The sequence below is a fragment of the Neolamprologus multifasciatus genome, chromosome 12, assembly GCF_963576455.1.
Source record: "Neolamprologus multifasciatus chromosome 12, fNeoMul1.2, whole genome shotgun sequence".
Classification (NCBI taxonomy): domain Eukaryota; kingdom Metazoa; phylum Chordata; class Actinopteri; order Cichliformes; family Cichlidae; genus Neolamprologus; species Neolamprologus multifasciatus.
Window position 1 is genome coordinate 23,976,749 of NC_140450.1, and position 20,918 is coordinate 23,997,666.

Here is a 20,918-nt window from a genome sequence, read left to right on the forward strand (position 1 = left end):
AAACCAAAGTCAAAAGTAGTGAACATTCTTGAACATTTATTATTTTTATGAAATGATTTGACATAATCTAAACAACTATCCCTGATAACAGCAGACCAGTGAGACAAAGGTCCCAGGGAGAAACCAATGAGGCCGTCCACCAAGTTTCTTGAGTTCAAAGTAAAGCTGCAGTCTGTTTATGAAACCTCCTTGAGGCTGCTAAGTTAGGAAAAAGGTCATTGGTGAGGCGGGGCAGATAAACACAATAGCTTTTAGAGTTTACTTAAAATAAACTAGCCACTGTTCACTGCAATGGCAGGAAGTCAATGAAAAGATGTATTTTTAAAAGGTGTATGAGTATGTTTTGGTTATTTGCCATTACATCTATGTGTTTAGTGAAGAGACCCACTGTTATGATTTTACATCGCTACCTGCGTGACACAAGCCTTACAGGAACAATGCTGACGAAATTCCTAATAATCCCTTTTTCCAGTTATACATTATTAGCTGGAAGAGGAATAGGTGTCTAAATCTACAGACTTCCATCAGAGTAACTGTGGGTGCACATTTTCCACGTCATAATGTGAGCACTTGCACATTCAGTGGAGAGAGGAGAAAAAAAAGAAAAGAAACGAAGTCACAGACAGCATATCAGGAACACGTCTCAAGCGCAGCTCCTACAGTGGCCATGTGTTGATACAAGTCTTAATGTAAAACTCAATGCTTAAAATACAAGTTTGTTTTTCATCTTGGAAAAAAGCCCATAAAAATATCTGAAATGTAACAAAATCTGGCACTGTGCCCTGAATCAAGGGTACAAGCCAGTCATGAAAAACCCCAAGTCAGTCACAGGTTTCAGCTTTAGAACAATTTAGTTTTTATCTACAATAACTCCTTTATACACCCAGGTATAATCAAGTCTGAAACGGAAACATAACATAAAAACATGACTGTAAAATCTTAAAAACAAAATATAAAACGATTAAGTGAAAAAGAAAAAAAACCAAACAAAAATAAACACTTTTTCTTAAAAGACTGCCACCAAGGAAGACTCTCCTTTGCTCCGTTTCTAATGCAAGCGAGGCTTCGGTCAAGCTATTCCAACACAGGGCAGCAGACTCAGAATGACCTGTAACAGCGAAGCCAACTTAACATGCCAGGCTGAGGCAGTGACCGAGGAAGCCAAATGGAGTACTTTTGACATCAGGGACAGAATTTTCCAGTCCAGGGGCTCCGACAGAAAAGGGCCGCTGCTGATCGCCTAATCAGTAAGAGGTGCCCAGCTTTGAGCCAGTCCATCTCCATAAAGATCCTTCAGGAGCGGCTGCGGTCCTCCTGAGTGCCAACCAGCATTTTGCTGTACAGCTTCTGCTGCTCTTCTTTAAAGGTATCTTTAACCTTTGCCCTTTTCAGTCCTCCATCCCTATAAAAGAGCCTGAATTAGTAAATAATGTAGCCACACACTGATTAGTTTCTATCCAAGCAATTAAAATGTAAAAAACTTAATCATAAATGGCAATACTGTAAAAATTCTGTAAAAAATGGCAACCAAATGGTACAAGGAAGCAAATATTCAACTATGAAAACTGAATTAAATATAATAATGTCTCCATGTAATTGGTAAGAATAATTGAATAATTAAATTATAGGTTGATTGACCTTGTAGATCCAATCATCTACAAGGTCAATCAACCTATATCATCAGCTTCATAAGTCTGGACCCAGAAAAAGCTAATGATGTCAAACTCTTCTTCATTTCCCAGAAATCAAACAAACACTGTGGCATCACTGAGAGTAACAACAGTCCAAATTCTTGCAGCGCCAATAAAATGATGAGTGTGGGAGTTCATCCTGGTGTTACAAAAAAGTTTAACATCCATGAAAAAGGGGATATATGTTGCTTAACAGAGTAAGAAGTTAGCTTACTATACTCTCCATCAAAAAATGATAAATCATGTTCTGAAAGTTAAAAAAGAAAGAAAGAAAGTGACAGATCTGTTGTCACTCTGGACAAAACAAAACAGTAGCAATGCTCAATCATCCAAGAAAAGAAATCCCCCAAAGTTGATTTTATTCGGATTCTGACTGACGAAATGTTTCTCCCAATGAAAACACCATGTCCAGATGAACAGAATCAACTTTTTGGGAGTAGCAATGTTTGTAGTGTTACTGAAGTTTGGCTAGCTGGCAATGGTGTGCTACCTGGTGGCTACCTACAGAGCTATGGTTAGATTAATATAAATATAATAAATGTTAATGCGAGTGTCTCTGATGGCAGGAAGAAGACGTGGAAAACCGACCGAACTTTAGTTAAGAGAACATTTCAGATAATCCATCTAATGGAAGAATTTCTGATCCTAGGCTTCAGGTCCCCACTGAAATCCTAGTCAGCCTGAGAGTGATTCTTTTCTGATGCGTTAAAATATTTGGTGTCTGGCAAGCTGTGAGCCCATGGACTGTCGATACAGTAGATATAAACTGAGCTTAAAGGCGTGCTGCACATAACCAGTGCTAATAAAAAGCCAGACAAACTGACAACGACCATGGATTATTCTTAGGGGCTTGTTTATGTTAACTAAAAATAAAAGTATCCCAGTACATTAAAAAGACAAGAGTCTAAACAAATGCCACAGGAGGACAGGGAATGATCTGTGTGGGAATATAGTACATGTAACATAATTATGGATGAATTTGGTTAACAGCTCCAACAAGCTCCAACAAGTTCCAACAAGCACATACACAACATGATTGTGTATGTGAATGACAGAAGAAACTTTGTAAGGTTTTGCTATTGCTTTTGGTTACACTTGTGCTTTTCTATGATCCAGTGTCTGGTATGAATAGTCACACGTTTTTTCTGCCTTGTCCTTCATTGAGTGTGTATGTGAAAATGTGAGTGTTATCTTACCATAAGAGATCGACAAGTCCTCCTTGCCTGGCTATGGCTGCTTTAACACGATTTGCAAACTGTACTGCATCCTCTCCCTCCTGTTGGGAGGACCAACATAAATACAATTCTGGTAAGTAAGCGGTCATAAACAATCAACAGCTTTTCTGCTAAAATCTTGTCATTTTGTCATACTGAAGGAGATCTGGGTGGCAGCATCTGTAGTAATGCCATGCAATATGCACTAATTCACCACATACCATGGAGGATGCTGGTTTTTGAGTTGTGTGCTGATGGTTGCTCTTTTTAGCTCTTTAAGACTATGTATATGATGAATGAATGAATAGATTTTGATTGGTCAGGTCACCGGACAGATTTATGTTTCATTTCAGTCGATCTTAAATAAGAGAGTTAGCAACATTTCTGAATCTTGCTTTATTTCTCAAAGACTTTGCTTCTCTGAGATGTTCTTTGCATAATCAATAATGTTAATGACCTGTTGCCAGTTAACATAATTAATGCTGAGACGTTTCACTAGGTGCTTTATTCCCCTCATGTGTTTCGTTGCCCTTGTCTAAAATTTTTTAAAAGTATAAAGCCTTGAAAATGTATACCATCAAAAAAAAATCTCATTGTAGGAATTTATAAACAGATTTTGAGGATGGCTGGTCAAAATAAAATGTAATAAATCAAGATAAAAAAAATCCATTACAAGTATATGGATTTTAAACAACGTGCTCTCAATATATAAAAACAAAACAAAAAAAAGAAAGCTTCTCTTTGTTGAGATGCCTCGAGTTGAGTCTCACCTCTCTAGACATGGGAGGAAGGTACCACACGCTGCAGACGATGGCCCAGCTGCTCATCATACGCAAAAGGTAGTTGACCATCCCGAACTTGCTGCTATTCCAGAAAGCATCTCCAAAGCGGGGATCATACTACGAGGTTTAGGCACACACCAAAATGATTAATCAGTACATGTGTTACTGTGGACAAGACTGTAGTTAAAAACTAGAACAAAAACTGTTACCTTAATAGCCACAGGGTAGACTGTGGCACCAATTTCAAAACTGCCCTTCTTAAACATCATAACCGATGTGTTGTTAATGCAGGTACCTTAAAATAAGAATTTATAAAACACAAGGTTTATGTAAGATAAAGTGAAACTTGTAGTTAGATAACTATATGATTTTCTATATGAGCTCACCTTCTGGGAAAATGAGGATAGGCAGTTTAGATTTATCTTCTACATGGTCGCTCAATCTGTAGTGAAAGAAGTATGCAGGTTAATGCAAAAGATTTCTAAAGAGATCATTTTTAAAGACCATTAAAACAAAAATTGGAGTAGACTTATTCCAATTTGAAGTTCTACTTTGAATGATCCAAAAACAACCCACGGAATAATTTCTAAAAAGGTGAAACGTCATAAAAACGTACAAAACAATATCATTAAACACAGACTGTAATTCTACCTTTTGGCCACAAGATGTCTGTCTTTTACTTCTGAGCGTTCAAACCAAATGTGTGGACAAGCTTTGACCATGGATCTCTGAATGACCCCCATCAAGCCACCATGGATTTGTCCAACCTAACAACACAAACACAAAGATAGCAACAGATCTATTTCTGGGAGAGTTGCCACTCCAACAAATACCTGCAGTAGAAGAAGTGGCCAACGTAAATGTTTTGTTCTTTTCTACATTTTGTACCAGGAAACAGTATAGTTACCATAGCATAACAGCCATCGCTTGCCAGGATGATGACATCAATTGGTGAAGTGTGGTTAGCGACACAGATGCCTCCATTTTTGGGTTTATTCTCACTAGAAAAGGGGAAAACAACAATTAAATTATGATGGGACTTAATAAAGATTATGTGGTGTGGGGGGTAAGCAACTGTTAAAATCAAATGCAAAACCATGCTTAATAGAAATTTTGGTATGATTTGGTGCAGTGCCTCCCACCCTCTTCTCTGGTGAAAACAAAGCAACTCATGCTGTCCATGTTGAAATGTGCGACCCCCTGAGTATGGAGGATCTGACAGCTAAGACCACGTTCCACAGATAGAGTTTCCATCTTAAATAGGGAGAGAACATTGCTTACTGTATCACTTGAGTATTTTTAGAACCAGACTGGGGAGGAATACATGTTACAACAGGCTAGGCCCAACAGACTCAAAGCTACAGCTCTGGCTCACCTACAAGTGCACCTAATGTGCATCAGTCCAATCAACAAATGTCAAACAAGTACTGACTCGACTTCTACTCGTATCTCTCAACAGAATCTGAATTGATATTCTCATTTCAACAACAAACCACCATTGTTCTGCAGGTGAAAGCATATCGGGTCACATTTCCTTTCAGAAACGTAACAAATATCACTAAAAATGTCAGCTGATTATTTCAAATTCCTTCAAGCCTCCAATACACTTGGCACTGCCAAGAAAACACCAGCTGCTAGAGAGTGCACAATGTGAGTATTAACTTCCTCGTCCACATCCGGTTGCATGTGCAACCCTTTTGCTCAAAGTCCTCTCTCACGTTTTATGTTCCTCCAATGTTCTTGCGAAAAAAAAAAAAAAAAAAATTATTTCTTGCATCACTTAATAAATCTCTCAAACCCAAATCTAATTGAATCAGTAATGGTTCATGAAACACATTCCTTGGCTCCAAGCATGTTTTATGTAAAATCTTGGAAAGTTTGGTTGAGCTCACAATGGTTGTGTGAGCATCTGTTGCTGACTTCTGTACTTCATCTTGCATCAGAATAACTGCTGTGGTGAAAATTAATTCAGAAAGTCTTGAGTCTGGCTACAGACACCCTTCCTTTCATGCTCACACACTATATGCACAGATTTCCGTTGTTAACACCATGGCTTCTGCTCTCTGAACATAAATCATATGTCATCATGTAATCTGACACCTTTCCCCTCAGGACAAGATGTCTGCTGAACCTTATGTTTCTGAAAGGCAAAATGATGGGACCATGTGAAAAGCGGTGCAGCCGCTGCATGGTTGGGATTATTGTATCCTTCTAGGTTTATGATAACTTCAAACCAAAGCTTAAATCTTGATATCCTCATTGACCAAAGTGTCGAAGGCTACGTTCACACTGCAGGTCTTAATGCTCAATTCCGATTTTTTGATCAAATCCAATTTTTCTGTCTGGTTGTTCACACTACAAATAAAATGTGACCGCAAACCGCTCTAGTGTGAACGGTTCACGGCCCTCAGAGCGGCCCGCACGCGCAAAAGACGTCACACACAACGCACTCCGTTTACGGTAGTAAAAATGGCAACTACGGAGCTAGCAGGTGTTGTTGCAGCAGTCTATTAATTTCTGCACAGTTGTAACCGACAGAAGTTTGACAAATTAATTAGAGGAAGAAGGACACTGAGAAAAAAGATAGCCCGTGCTTTAACAATGGCCTTGTTTGGAGCAGTGGCTGCTACCTCCGTGCAGATGTATATATGGACACGGAGTCGTTTAGCTTGAATAGAATCAACTCCAAAACCTCAGTTTTTGTCCATTGACTCGCTCCGTCTCCAGTTTCCGCCGCCATGCTTTCTCGTTTGTCTTCTCTGGCGCTGATAATTGGCTTCTGTCTTGTGTCAGTGACATAAAAGACTGATTTAATGCAACATGACCATTCAAACAGCAGTCGCTTTCTAAAACATTCGATATGTATCGGATTCATGACCACATACGAAAGTGACCCAGATCGGATTTGAAAATATTGGATTTGTGCTGTTCAAACCGTCATACCATAATTGGATATGGGTCGCATAGGGTCAAAAAAGTCGTATTTGATGCGCTTTCGCCTACAGTGTGAACGTAGCCTAAAATAACCCCAAAACGCATTAAATCTACAGTAGCATTTTTGAAACTGACTGCTGACATTATGCAATTTTTGGGGGGTATCTGTTTTTGTTAAACGTAGTTTTCCCCTTGACAATGAAAAAGTAAATCGCTCTGAGCGCTATCTAATTGTAATTTGATTTTTTTTTTTAGCAAAGTCAATAATCACCAGCAGCACTGTTACACTTTTCGGACAGACTTTTGCACTGTTATAACTCTGGCTTCATGCAATTTCTTATTGAGTGCAAACAGACATCAATCAATATTTTTTAATGAAAACTTATCAGGGTGTATGCCATTAAAGAGCAAGAGTGAAAAAAAATTGGGAAATTAACCACAATGTTGAGAAAGCACAGAGAAACACTGGGGCAGTTGTGTGAAGCAATCAACCAGCAGATGCACCACCCATCATCCTGTCCTTTATGACCGGACACTGATCCAAAAAAGTGGAAAATTATGCAATTAAATGAGCAATGTCAAGTAAACACTTCCCGTGGTTGACCAATGGAATAAAACAGTCACATGACTTGGTGGTTATATGGGAAAACGGTGTAGGTCCTTACCTGTCATGGTAGGTTATAATGGCAGTCAAAGCTCTGACGCATATTCTGTAGCACATCAAATGGACTTTCTCACTCAGAAAATTTTTCATCCTGGAAAGAGTACACAGCAGGATTAACACATCTGCAGGGCTGATCTGATACCTTTGATAGAGTTAAAGTCGTAATGATCAGTTGTACCTTCCATTTGGCAGCAGCCCAACAATAGAGGTGAGGAACACAAGCAGACCTACACCAGTGAAGGCAAGAGTGACCCTGATAGAGGGAGACAGGACAATTCAGAGAAGCATATATAAGGAAGCATTACAACAGAACACTGTAGGTGTTTTGGTTTAATTAATTAGTCTCGGTATGGACATTAACATGCAGATATATTACTTAAAAAGCTTTCTTCTGAACCACAAGCTTTCACTTAGAAGAGCTCATGTAAAAAGCATGATTAATATCCAGTAGTGTAAGATTCTTGACAAACTCAAAGTATCATGCCCTCCTCTACACTCCACTGTCTCAGACAAGACTGCAGAACCTGCAGAAGGACATATTAGGTGACAGTTAAGCTGGCCGACACGTCGACTTAATCTGGATGAACCAATCATCCAGGGCTGGAAAAGGTGCTGATTATATTGTGTGGGGATTAAGAAAAATATAAGAGAGCTGAAGGTTTCACAGTGTCATGAGCAAAGCCAATATTCAATTGGACAAAGGCTGAAAGAGAGAATCTATTAGGCTTGACAAGAGACTAGAAGGGAGGGTGTCTGTGCAGCGGTGGCCTGATTTGTCTCCCCACTGGCGACTGGAAATGAGCCAGCCACACTTAGCACTGAGTCACCATCCCTGTGCCTTTCTAAGATGAGGCTGGTAGAGGATCTCTGTATGTGGCGTCTTTAGTTATGTAACAGCAAGTTCGCATGTCAAGTAACCACACAAAACTGAATAACCCGTTAGACTTGCATGTGGTTAAAACATAAATGTGAAACTTTAGTAACATTCTCTGGGACAGTTTGTTAAAACTGAAGAACTTAATATAAGAAAAAAGTGTTCTATCATTGCTCAGTTGGGCAGGACTGCTGCATCACACAGTCAAACCACACACTCACGGGCTGGAATCTAGACGTCCCATAGATGCGAACACTTAATCTACATGTGCGTTAATGCTGTGACGGCCTAAAGACCTATCGAGGGTGTACCCAACCTTTCTGAAATATCCCTACTGGAAGCATCGATTGTGAGGCTGGTTTGGCCTACAGGTGGTACATTTGCAACTTTTTATTGGACTATTTAGTTAGAGTTACATGACAAAAGATACAAACATACATGCTAGGGAGGGAGATTATTAGTATGTTACATACGTAACATATTTCTCATATCGTTGAGCGTTTGTGACGAACTAAAATATGGAAAACTATTCAAATTAAATTCCTCAGATTTTTATGCTAGCATTAGCATTTGTGTCAAGGTTATACCAGTGCCTAGTTGTACAGGAGGGGCTAATGTATTGTGTGTATCCATGTTTTTGGTATTTCAAAAGCAGCAACTGTGCTTTTGCCTGTGACTCTTCAAAGTACAGCTAATACCTGAGAGGCAGCAGGAAACCATAGCGGATCAGCAGGCCCAGCCCCCATAGGACAGTCAGCCTCAGGCTGATATAGTGGAAGTTGTAGTTGCTCCGGGTCAGCAGATTCCAGGACTCCAGCTCCTCAGCAGTAAACCGCTTGGTCACTTCATCATCCATGATGCTTTCCACTCCTCGCCGGGCAAAATAGAAAATGTCAGATAACTCAAACTCAGTGGCTGAGTCCAGGTCTTTATTGCTGCCGCTCCGCCGGATCTCCTTGATCTCCTCCTCCAAGGAGGTTGGCTCCTTGGCAATGATAGCTGGAATAGTTCAGACAGAAAGTCAAAAATACTCACCTCTAAAACAAATACATCTTTTGAACAAATATTTCCAAGAAAACACAATGATCTTACCATTTGAATAGGGTTTGTACAGGAGGTGATTCTTTTCTTTTGCTCCTCTCTCTATCCTAAGTGTGGCCCACTAGAAAGAAACAAAGAAAGAAATGGATCTACAATTAGAAAGAGACGCAAAAATGTTTGAGAAATAAAAAAAAACCCCAGTTCATTCTAGAGAGGTGCACAAATATTCTCCACACCCTGGCCTAAAGGCATCTAAAATGAAAACATGTGCGCACTGGTTATCAGCAGAGTTGTTATTTTAAAGACAGGTTTCAGCCTTGCATTCAATCATCATTGCAACATTACATTACATGAAAGAAAGGTCAAACATCTGGCAGCAGAAGGAATCTTATATGGACAAATGGTCACACCACCACACCACCACCGATACTCGTTTCTGCTCAAGAGGCAATATGAATGAACTTTTCCCACAAAAAGAAATATTACATCTATTGTTTTTCCTTTTTGCACAAATGATTAAAAATGGCAAAATTCCCCAGTGTTGTTCAAGTATATCATGCTTATCTTCAGACACCCAATGTTTGCTTATTCAAAAAAAAAAAAAAAAGGATTTCCGTGTGTAGTACTTCTCCAATTTTTCTGACTTATCTGTGCTAGCAGAAACACTAAAATGCAGACTACTCCCTGTTTAACATGTATTATGCTGCAATAAATGTCAAAAATATTTCCTATGACGCAAACATCTAGTCATTTACGTATGCTGTGCTAGCTGAGATAAAAACTAAATGAAGTGCATCAAAGAACGCAGTGTTCTCCCAAGCTGGAAAACAACATGTTTGTTTGTGTGCGTGTGTTTGGGGGGGATATCAGGAAATGAGTGGCCGGGTTGTGCTCGATCAGTTTCACCTGTGCCTACAGCCTGCAGAATTTTGGCAGCTTTGAGGGTTTTCTGCATCAATCATAAGAAAATCAACTGACACTGGAACAAAACTGCATGTTTTGTAGTAAGTTTTGTAGACTTTCAAACACAGTAAGGCATGAAAGTCTGCTAAAACTCAATTTAGTCAAAAGGACTGGTACAAACAAGAATGCTTGGTGGCTGGACATCTCACAAACTTTCAAACTTTTGGCTCTAAATCACAGAAAGCCTAAACACCTTTATTTAGGCTGGATAACTAAGATGTTTTATTACATTTCCTAAAAATAACTTTATTTTACAGCAACAATGAACATTAACTCTAGTAATGAAGGCTCTACACAAGCCATCATTGGTCAAATCTGATACAAGCAACACTAGTCAACCAAGGTTTTTCACTTTTTTATTTTGTTCTTTTACAGCTACCTTTAAACTGTGTCGTGACAAGTTGTCTTACCGAGTCATCATATGAAAATGCAGCTGCAGTTGTCAGTGGTGACTGCAAGAGTAAACAGAGAGCGGCTCCTTCTAGTAAAAAGAGGAGGACCAAAATAAAGCAGCTGCTTTGCAGCATGTAGCTCCCAAGCTGCATGCGAGCGAAAAGGTCCTAACTGCTACATGTACATATCTCATGAAGTATTGCCATTTATACACTCATTGGTTAACAGTAAAGCAAATTCTTCAGACAAGTAACTGCAAAAACAAAGTATCATTTTAGGTTTTCTGTTAAAACTGTCTATACACAAACATGGCAGGTTTCATGTTTTTATTTCCATCAAACCTAGTGAACCAAATCCATGTGCTACATCTTCATTCTCTGGCCTTGCACGCTCTCGGTCGTATCTGTTCTTTTCTGGAAATCTCACTGCTGCTCCTTGAATCATGAGCTAAGAACATCTGATTATCTTCCAGTGGTTCATTTATTTCTGGCACAAGTTCTGCTCTCAGAGGTACATGATGGAAAGTAATGACTGCTTTACTAGTGACAGAACTGGGCAGAGCAGCTGATGCACTGTGCCATTATTAGGAGTTCAAATGCATTTCTTTAAAGTAACGACAGCAATTCAGTAAGCAGAGACAACACTTACTGACAAGCACTGTTTTCTAAACTTGCATAACAAGGGAAGTGGCTGTGGTGTTGATCTCTATCAGTCAGACAATGCCTACTGGTCAGTCGTTAAAGGCACATATAAAGCTGGAGACGTGCCAGTGAACAATCGCTGTTTTCTACAACTTATTTCCTTTTTACAACTAAGATAAAATTTTAATGACATATTTGAGGAACAATGCTAGCAACTTTTATGTCCTTGCCATTGTGCTTGGCAGCAGAGGCAATCATTTTAACGGTCAACTGTACAAAAGCACAAACACACCTTTATCCACAACATTTATGATTGCCACAGGACATCAGACTGCAATAAACTTTGAGTCACGAGGAAGCAAGCTCTTACCTCAAAGACCTTTAAGAGTGTTTTCATGTAAAGACGCCGGATACCAAAGGACACCCCAAAGATGGCAGGCACAATAATGAAGACCAGCAGCAGGGTGAACCACACGGTGAAGGAGATGCCCAGCAGGATACACACCAAGTTATCAAAAGGATTGAAGAAAAGTTCCATCTTTGAAGTTGGATGAGTTCAGTTCAAAAACAGTGTAAAATCCCAGGATTGAGCAGATGTGAGAAGAGGTGCAGGTCTTCACCTCCCGGCCCCAAGTGGCCTTTACCTTTTTGTCAGAAAAAGGTCTTCATCAAGATAACTAGGGTATGGAGCTTCTCCTTGCACTGAACTGCGAATCATTACAAAAACAGGAGACCACCTTGTTGTTGCCCTCTTGGGCAGTGTTAAGTATTTCAGTAGATTCACCTCGAACTGGATTCTGAAACTGAGCTGAGAAGAGTTCCGGGAGAAGAGTTCCGGGAAAGGGGGGGGGGGGGGGGGGGGGGGTGTTACAATTAAGGCAGGTGTGCTAACAAACTGTCTGTCCCTTGTTGCAGATGTTTTCTGCGGTTTGAGAAATGCCTCCCGCTGGCGGAAAAAATGTAAACACTGGGACAAAAACAGCTGGGTACAGCAGGTGGTTTTTCTTGTGTGGTGAAGATCCGGGAGCTCGGCAGGAGTCACAAAGGCCTGGAAAGATGTAAACACATGGTCAGGACCAGCTGTGTCTCAGTACTAAAACCTCTTTGGTCGGATTGCTGTCTGTGTAATTTAATAACGCAAGACAGACAACGTGTCCTTGTGTCAGCGCCTGCTCAGTACATATTACCGGTGTACAAACTTAATACTAACGTGAACATAAATAAACACCACTGGTCTTTATAAGGTTAGCGTCCACCTATTTTCTGCTAAGGAGCAGATAACTTTAAATGTTACGGTTATGGGCTGGGGTGCAACGATAACGTTAGCTTAGAGGCCCTTCTCGTACCAGCTGCTGATGCTGCAGTCGGGCGGCTAACGACAGGCTCAGTCCTCAATTTAAAAAAACAAAACACTTTGGATTAGCGCGGCTCATGCATTATTTAACGGCTATTGACGCTTTCTAGGACAATTTGGCCGCCTCTCAACCCCGAGGAGGTTATTAAAGCGATATAAGCAAGAGCTCGGTTGCGAAACTCAAAGACTCCTGAACGCACACTGATGACAAGAAGCCAAGGATAAAGTTAGCCTGTCGCCTCTGAGCTAACAGTGAGGCTCAAATTTGCCTCCTTATGCGAATCGCCTCGTTTTGCTAACGTTAGCCTGCTTGCGCTCAGCTCAGTCCTCCACGATGCTGTCCGGTAGTTCATGCTCCGCTAAGACAGCCTTTCAGTTACCAGCTTGAATTCGGTACGAGGACTTGATGTGTTTCCAGTATTTATCCTAACAACAAAACTACACGAGGCTTAAAAGGCTTCACAGTTAACCAACCTTCAGTCACGTTAAGTCCGGCTCCGGTACAGCAGCGCTCCGTCCCCCATCACTTTGTCTTTGTCTTGTGGACTGCAGCCAAACTCCACCCGTCGGACAGCACAAGCGTACAGCTGGCGGCTCGAGGATCACTGAAACGACCAACTCCTGCCGAAACCCCCCCACCCCACCATCACCACCGAGCGGTGCTGACCTCTGGTGGTACATGTACGCTATTACAGTTGAACACTTTATTGGGATTTTATTTTTTCTAACCACTATTGGCGCTATAGAGCAACTATGCCACACGCGCTTGTGGTCAGAGGTTTACATCCACTAACCATGGGCAGGAATATCATGATAATTTGGGGCTTTAAAGGTTTCTTTAAACTGTTCTATTTCTCAGGATGGAATGAGTTATTTTGGATTTTTTCCATTCCAAGCAGGCTCAAAAGTATACATCCACTTTCTTAAATCTTTTAATAAATGGTGTTCAAGGTTCTACAATGTATTTTAACTTGACAAGTTCAAGACCTATTAACTTTAACTGCTAGTTTCTTTTTGCTAGCATATGGATGTTTGACAACACTCATTGGACCTCCACTCAGAACAACGAGAAAACAAAGGAACTCAAGGAACTCAGTGAAGACCAAAAAAGGAGAATTGTACATTTATAGAAGTTGTCAAGACCTCCCTGAGCCATTTCTAAACACTGCAAATTCTAAGATCATCAGTTTAACCAGCTGTCCTTAAATAAAAGTTATTCAGATGTCTCACTACTTTTTTAAGGTCTAAAAAGGTTATAAACTATCACCCTTAGATGAGAGTAAATTGTTAGAACAACCCAGGAATCACCAAAGCTCAAGCCTGCCATGAAACTGCTGGATGCCAACCAAGAACAACACAATGACCCAAAACACATCAAACCTGGTTTTGGATTAGATAAAGCAGGCTAACATTAAGTTTCTTGAATGGCCTTCCCAAAGCCCCAAGCTCAGTCCTGTTGAAATTTTCTGCACTATATTTAAAACTGTCTTACTGTATTTAAAATGTTTTGACCACAACTAAACAAAATAGGAAATATTAGTACAAACCTGCCATTTGTACTGGATCAGAATGATAGAATTAATACACCTTTTCTAATATTACTCTTCACGTAATAGCAAATTCCCCCAAAACAAAAAAATAAAGCCTTTGTTGTTGATGTTTTTTTTAAATATTTTTTTTAAATCTACAAATCTATTTTTGTATAGATTTTTTATCTATACAAAAATAAAGTAATTATTTTTGTAATTTCCACAAACCAACCTTTAAACAATTGAAAATAATTTGATAACAAAAAAACCCACCCTTTTTATTCACACATTTACATTCATGTAAAGTCTTTTCAAGTAATTTCAGATACAGAGAAGGAAAATGGTACTGATACTTGGCACGTCATTCAAGCTTACAACCAAGAATTAATAAACTCTATGACTGAGAGAAAATAAAACTTTTGTTTCCTAATTATAGATAGTGTTTTATAACCACTCTGTAAACACAAAATCTCAGTCAGCTACCTCTGTACTTGTAAGCCTTACGGGTGCAGCAGCCTTGTAGTATCTAGCCTTTTGTCAACTTCTCCACAGGTGTCCATCGGACTTGAGGAGGATCAGTCGCCTGCTCCTCTGATGAGCATCAAGAACTGCTCTCCAGCAGAGCTTCAAAGTCCGGTGAGCAAACCATTTTGTGTTTGACGTTCCCTAATACAGTCAAGTTACCCGTTTTCCCCTCTGTATTGATAGAGACAAGTTCCTGTGAATAGAAGGGATGGAAAGAAAAGCGCGTCAGAAATGTTTTTAATACAAATACAACAGATCGGAGGAGGATGGAAATGGAAATAAATACATCACTCAGAAAAAGACATAAAAAATCCTCAAAGAAATAAATTTGTGTTGTACCTGCAGGAAAGAGCAGGATGTTCCTAGAGACACATCAAGCGTCACCTGCCCCAGTATGAGCTGCACTCGGCCAGACTTGCGTACCAGCATCTTTCCCACAACACCCTCCCGCAGATCCTTCAGATTGCAGCTGTTGTCCTCAGCTTTCTCCTCCTGTTTGGTATAAAAACACCACCTACTCAGAAGAACACGACAACATCATGGACTTAAACTTGGACCCCAGCTGTATGCTTACCTCTGATTCTGTTTTCAGGAGCACAGACTGCCCATCCTCTGACTGCACCTCTGTTTTCACCGGCTTGTGCTCTTTTGTGGGAGGCTGGCCGGGCAGCGAGTCTGGTAGCTGAATGAAGAAAAGCTCCTCCGCTTTGCTCAGACTCCATCTGTGCAGCAGGTCAGGGAGTACTTCGGGCTCGGGGAGAGGAGGAGGCCTGAAAGTTGCCTCGGGCTTCTTTATTTCAATTTCCTCTGGCTCTTGTTTCACTGAAGACAAAGTTGCGATTAATTTCATGATGCTGCAAAGGAAATTAAACAAGTTCTGAGTCAAACGCAGGTACAAACATTTACCTTCAGCTGCAGGTTCCATTGGTTCACAATCCTCCTCTTTCTTCTCATTTCTAATAGGAGCGTCACTAAATTCATCCTTGAATCCCCATCCTGACACAGCGAGGGGGAGCTGGACAGGGCAGCTCCTCTTCTCACTCCGCAGGAAGGGATCATCCACAAACTAAAAGAACACAATAAGCATTGGGAAAAAGATATAATCCTTTACTTGTCTAAGCAAAAACTCCATGGAACATCTGCAGGTTGTTCAAAAATACATTTAAACCTTTGTTGATCCAGCTGCACCAGCTCCCCACTGAACTCAGAGCCCATTTCAAGATTGTCGTTCTGACGTTTAGAGCTCATCTTGGACTAGAACCAGGTTACATCAGTGAATGTTTTATCCCAGCAAGTCCCTTAGGTCTTATTCTAAAGGTGCTATATAAATGAAATTGTACGTCCTTAGTTACGCAAACAAAGACGAGTGAAAACCAAGAGACTCACGTTGTCTCGTTCCAGCTTGCGCAGGATCTCTTTGGTCTCCTCCTCGGTCTCTCGCTTTTCCTTTTTGATATTAATGATGGGCGAGGGTCCCATGCTTGGAGCGTCTCTCTCGCTTTCATAGCCGCCTGTGTGTGTGGGTGACACAGAATTATGCTGGTGCGATAGAGACTCTGTAAGACACACACGTAAACGACGCGTAAGGAGCACCGGGTCTCCCACCTCTCTTTTTCATCATCATGTCTCCAGGCCCCTGTTCAAAAATGGAGTGCGACTGGATGAGCTCTTGATGGCCTCGGCCCCTGCCTCTCATTCTGGGACCCCGACCTCGATCAGTTTCCTTCCTCTCTCTCCTCTGCCCATCTTCAACTTTTGTTCTAGTGTGAGAAAATAACAGTCAAAGAAACAGCTGGCTTTGGATGTCTGCACTTTATTTATTTAGCACTTTGGGAACTTACTCTTCTTTAACTTTTCGGCCAATAATGTTGGGTGTAAACGTTTTCTAAAGAGTAAAAAGAAGAATGATAAATTCAAGAGATGAGACAACAAATGTATTCATTTAAAGTATCCATTTGCGCTTTTTTGTTGTTGTTGTTGTTGTTAAATGAAGCGAGAAAGTTAGTGAAACAGAAGCATGTCAGACCTTCTTCACTCCTCCTAATGTGAGGTCTCTGGATCGCATAGTGGGGAGGCGGCCAGGAGAGATGCCAGCTGACGGGCGACGGCTCATCAGGAGTCCTTTGTTACCGCTCCCTCCAGGAGTCGGCATACGACCACCGGGGTCGCCTGAACCTGCGTCCGACATCCTGAATTGGGGCAAAAGCAGGGGATCGACCATGGGATGGATATTACAAATATTAACATTGTTTCTTATAACATTCTCATATTTATATATAACACACATTTCAACAGTCAGCATGCCGATTGCCAAGGGTTACAGTCCTGTATCAGATTACCAATCACAGTATGTAGACATGGCCAAATTGGCCTTGCAAGGCTACTTACTGCTACTGCCTATTGATTACTCTTAACTGTTTAGCTATATTTACTTTATGTATGAACATTTTTACATTGGTACTTATGCCTCTTAGCACATTTTAAACTCTACTTCCACAAAGACTGGAACTGGTAAGTAGAATAGGTCTTGAAAATGAGACATATAGATATATTTAACTAAATTATTCTCTCTGTTATGATTACAGGACAGACCATCTGAGAATCTCCACAGTTTTGCTGAATTTGAATTAAACTAGCTACTGATTTATTTTATTTTTGTTTTGTTTTTAAATCCCATTGGTCCAATGCAGCATGAAACCTGAAATAGAATTTTCTTAATTTTTTAATTAAAATCTTAATGTTAAAAAGGATTAAATGTTTATATTATTTAGTATTATATGTTTAAATATGACTTCAGATTTTAAAGAGTGAATATAGATATATACCCTGCTCTATAAGACCGCAGAACATACTGTTGACATAATTGATTCATGTAGTATGCACTTATTAATTTCGTTGTAATATACATTATCTTTTTTTCTGAACACAGACAACAATGTAAATCTGAGCTTCTACATTGTGTTTTTACTAAAGTAGCGCTTATAACACTGTGACATAAATTACTGACACGTTATTGTATCACTATAAACAGAGATCCTGCAGACACATTTTTATTCTTAGAAATGATTTTAGACAACCTCAGCAACACGTGGCCACATTCCAGTGAAATACAACGACACAGGACACTTTGTTTTAACTTTCAGGATGAACTTTTCACATGCTGTGCTTTCTCGCCTACTTACGTTAGTGTCCCTCTGACGTCCTTATGAAATATTAATCCAAAACCCCAAAGTCATTACAGACTGTCTCTACCAGTGCTGTGTGGGACACTGCATGACAGTGTTGATGATTCTGCAGCACGGCGCCATGACACTTCCGCATTTGTCACTGTCCACTCAGTTCAGGTGGATCAAACCTGCGCAGAAACATACGCATGTTCACCATGGAACTCGATAGACCGGCGTACATTAATACATTTAGATCGACTTATGTATATATATGAAAATTTTTATTTTACTGACATATAAATATGCTTTGTTATAAAACACAGCAAATGCGATGATCTGCAGTAGCTACTCACTGATGCTCATAATCATAAGTAAACGGAAGAGGCCGTTGTTCGCTTCAATGCGCAGATGTGAGTAGGTCAAACACAGCTGAATCACTATATTACACTTTGAAATTTATTAGGATCCCTTAATAATCTCATAATATAATACTGTTCTAGATTATATAATTGAACTTCATTTTAGGCAGCAGGGTGCGAAAAGGTTCTCCTGACCTGTAATTGTGTAAATACATAATATATAGAATGTATAATATAGAAGATACAGAGAAGGATGAGAGAAAGACAGAGCAGGAAAGGACAAACTAATAATACCAAATTGTAAATTTGGTATTTGGTCCATGCAAAAGTCTTGACTCACCCCTGTTTCCAAGAAGCCAGACTTTCTGCTAATTTTTAAGTAGTCTAGAGCAAGAGTTCCCTGGGCTTTCTGAAGGTGATTCAAAGCTCTCTCTTTTTTTGGAGATCTGCTGCTTTCTGGTTCATTTTCAGTTCGGTCTGTCTGTTAGTTGTAGCCAAAACACTTGAACTACTATTGTGTTTACACATAACAGACCAGTTAGCAAAGAATCGTGTTTCATTTGGCATTAAATTTTAAATTGTGTCTTTAGGTACTTTGTTACTAGTTCCTGTTTCTTTTGTTGAATCTACAAAATATGCCAAACATAACACGGTTTGACAAACATAAAATACTATTATTGGGAGTCAGCAATGTGGTTCCCAAAGAAGTATAAGGTGACAACCTGGCATATTTTAACATGGTGTGGAGTGTGTCCTTAAGAAATTTGAGGAAACTGGACAAGTTAAGGGCTGAAGAAGTAAGATAAGATAAGATAAGATAAGATAACCTTTATTAGTCCCACATGTCAGAAATGTGTTGATTCACAGCAGAAATTGGACAGTGCAAAGTTACAGTACCAAAAAATAAGAAAAACCCTGGAATAGGATAAGATAATAAGAATATGATACTATATACAACAGAATAAAATACTGTGAAGTCTTTGTTGTGGAGTCTGACAGCAGTGGGAAGGAAAGAGGGGTGCCACAGCCTGCCACTGAAGGAGCTGTTCAGTGCTGTTAGAGTCTCCTGCATGGGGTGGGAGATGTTGTCCAACAGGAATGATAGCTTAGCCACCATTCTCCTGTCACTCACCACCTCCACTGGGTCTAGAGGGCATCCTAGAACAGAGCTGGCCCTCCAGTTCAGCCTGGTCAGTGGAATACTTAAAATACTATCTACTGCAGACGAGTTCAAAGAGTCATGTCTTGAAGAAACAAGACGTTACTGAAGAAGTGTGGAATCATCTTGCCAGAGAATGGAACAAAAAGCAGCCACCATCCAAAGAACAGCTTTCAGCTATCAACTTTCAAGGTTGATAGAAATTATACAGCTTCTGTTTTTGCATTACACTGAATTTGGGTTCCCAAATTTAGTTTAAGATTTTGAACATCACACTATTTATATGAGTATAGCTCCAATGTGGCCACATGAGGATTAACAGTCTTTACATATAACACGTAATGTGTAATTCGAGTTTTGCAAATGTGCTGAGAATATTCCATCTATTCAGAGAAAATGCCAAGTTGCTAATAAAACGTTTTATGGAGTTTGTTCATAATTTGGTGGACACAGATTCTCCCAGTATGTGGACTGAACATCTGTGTAACACATTATTCTGGGAGCATCCGCTTATGTAAATGTAGTAATAGTATATTCCTCCTAGGGGTGCCTCAGATTTTTGGTACCCCGGGTCAAACAGTGCCTGGTCCCTTTGATAAGGGAAGGACCTCTCGGCAAATACTTGAATGAGTCTAGAATAAATTTACAATATTTGTTTTAAAAACACAACTCAAATATGCCAGTTTGTAAGCATAATTGAAATATAAGAGATATTCTGAACACCATAACATGGGGCCAGATTCTGCTTTCTCTACACGCACACCTACTGCTCTCCTAAAAAACTGGTTATTCCCATTTCTGAAGCAGGGAAGGTTATTTGGACAGAGGCTGTCATGGCATGACTAATGATGGATGATTGCAGTTTAATTATACTCTAGGGGTATCACTTATCTGTGGCTGTCTGGAAATAAATGAAGCTTTTCAATATGCCACACAGTGTGTGGAATTAAGGCACTATATCTTTGTCATTTTTTCGAAATAAAACACAGTGAAAGGACTTCACTAGCACTATAAATTCATCCCTTTGTTATCTCTCTTTAGCCTACACTCATGTCTATTGTTTTAGTAGCAGATTATATGCGTTAATCTGGGGAGGGTCTCTTTAATCTCTGATGCAATCCTAAATTAAGTTGTCCAGTGAGGTCGAACAAGCACACACACACACACACACAAAAAACATCCCACAGAAAATGAATGCAAGTGGAAATCTGATTACTCAGGACTTAGATAGTGGCATCCCCCACCTCCGGATAGGCTAGAGGGAGATGCCCTGTGGAGTTGGTCCATATGGCATGACAGTTGGCACATGTATGTTTTTTGAGGTCTTGACAGGACTCTGTGTAATTTTATGGGCCACCACTCACAGTGTAATTTGTTTAGAATAATGTGTGGCAAGCTGAGTGCGCAAAAAGCAGTTATTCTTTCTACCTTCAGACTCCTAGAGCCCAGACTTTCTCCATATCTGAGAGGTGACATTTATGTCGGCAGTTCAGTGTTCAGATTAGAGTATATTTGGATTTTGTGCTTCGGGGCAGATTTACAAGCGAATGATGTGATGCGCTGTGCACGGTTGGCTGGCGATAGCTCAGATGCTGCCGAGGTACACTGAGTGTCTCGCTGCGGTCACA

The 20,918-nt window shown here is 40.1% G+C and overlaps 2 protein-coding genes across 3 annotated transcripts; both read right to left on the reverse strand.

Annotated features, from left to right (window-relative positions):
* Positions 1-21: 21 nt before the first annotated feature.
* LOC146507040 (glycerol-3-phosphate acyltransferase 4) lies at positions 22-11,735 on the reverse strand. 2 transcript variants are annotated; one of them, XM_085179828.1, is made up of 12 exons: positions 11,568-11,735; positions 9,252-9,321; positions 8,858-9,158; positions 7,464-7,538; positions 7,287-7,376; positions 4,595-4,688; positions 4,339-4,454; positions 4,074-4,129; positions 3,897-3,982; positions 3,676-3,804; positions 2,888-2,967; positions 22-1,402 (listed from the first exon to the last, which is right to left on the reverse strand). In XM_085179828.1, the coding sequence occupies exons 1-12, from the start codon at positions 11,733-11,735 to the stop codon at positions 1,294-1,296; spliced, it is 1,374 nt and encodes a 457-aa protein (XP_085035954.1). In that variant the 3' UTR covers positions 22-1,293. The 2 variants fall into 2 exon arrangements, with proteins under 2 accessions (XP_085035954.1, XP_085035955.1); XM_085179829.1 differs by lacking the exon at positions 11,568-11,735 and adding an exon at positions 10,574-11,560.
* A 55-nt stretch (positions 11,736-11,790) lies between these two features.
* polr3d (polymerase (RNA) III (DNA directed) polypeptide D) lies at positions 11,791-17,935 on the reverse strand. The gene is made up of 10 exons (XM_085179833.1): positions 17,788-17,935; positions 16,632-16,794; positions 16,447-16,490; positions 16,211-16,365; positions 15,992-16,116; positions 15,512-15,671; positions 15,180-15,427; positions 14,945-15,097; positions 13,026-14,798; positions 11,791-12,245 (listed from the first exon to the last, which is right to left on the reverse strand). The coding sequence occupies exons 2-9, from the start codon at positions 16,791-16,793 to the stop codon at positions 14,682-14,684; spliced, it is 1,164 nt and encodes a 387-aa protein (XP_085035959.1). The 5' UTR covers position 16,794; positions 17,788-17,935; the 3' UTR covers positions 11,791-12,245; positions 13,026-14,681.
* Positions 17,936-20,918: the final 2,983 nt, after the last annotated feature.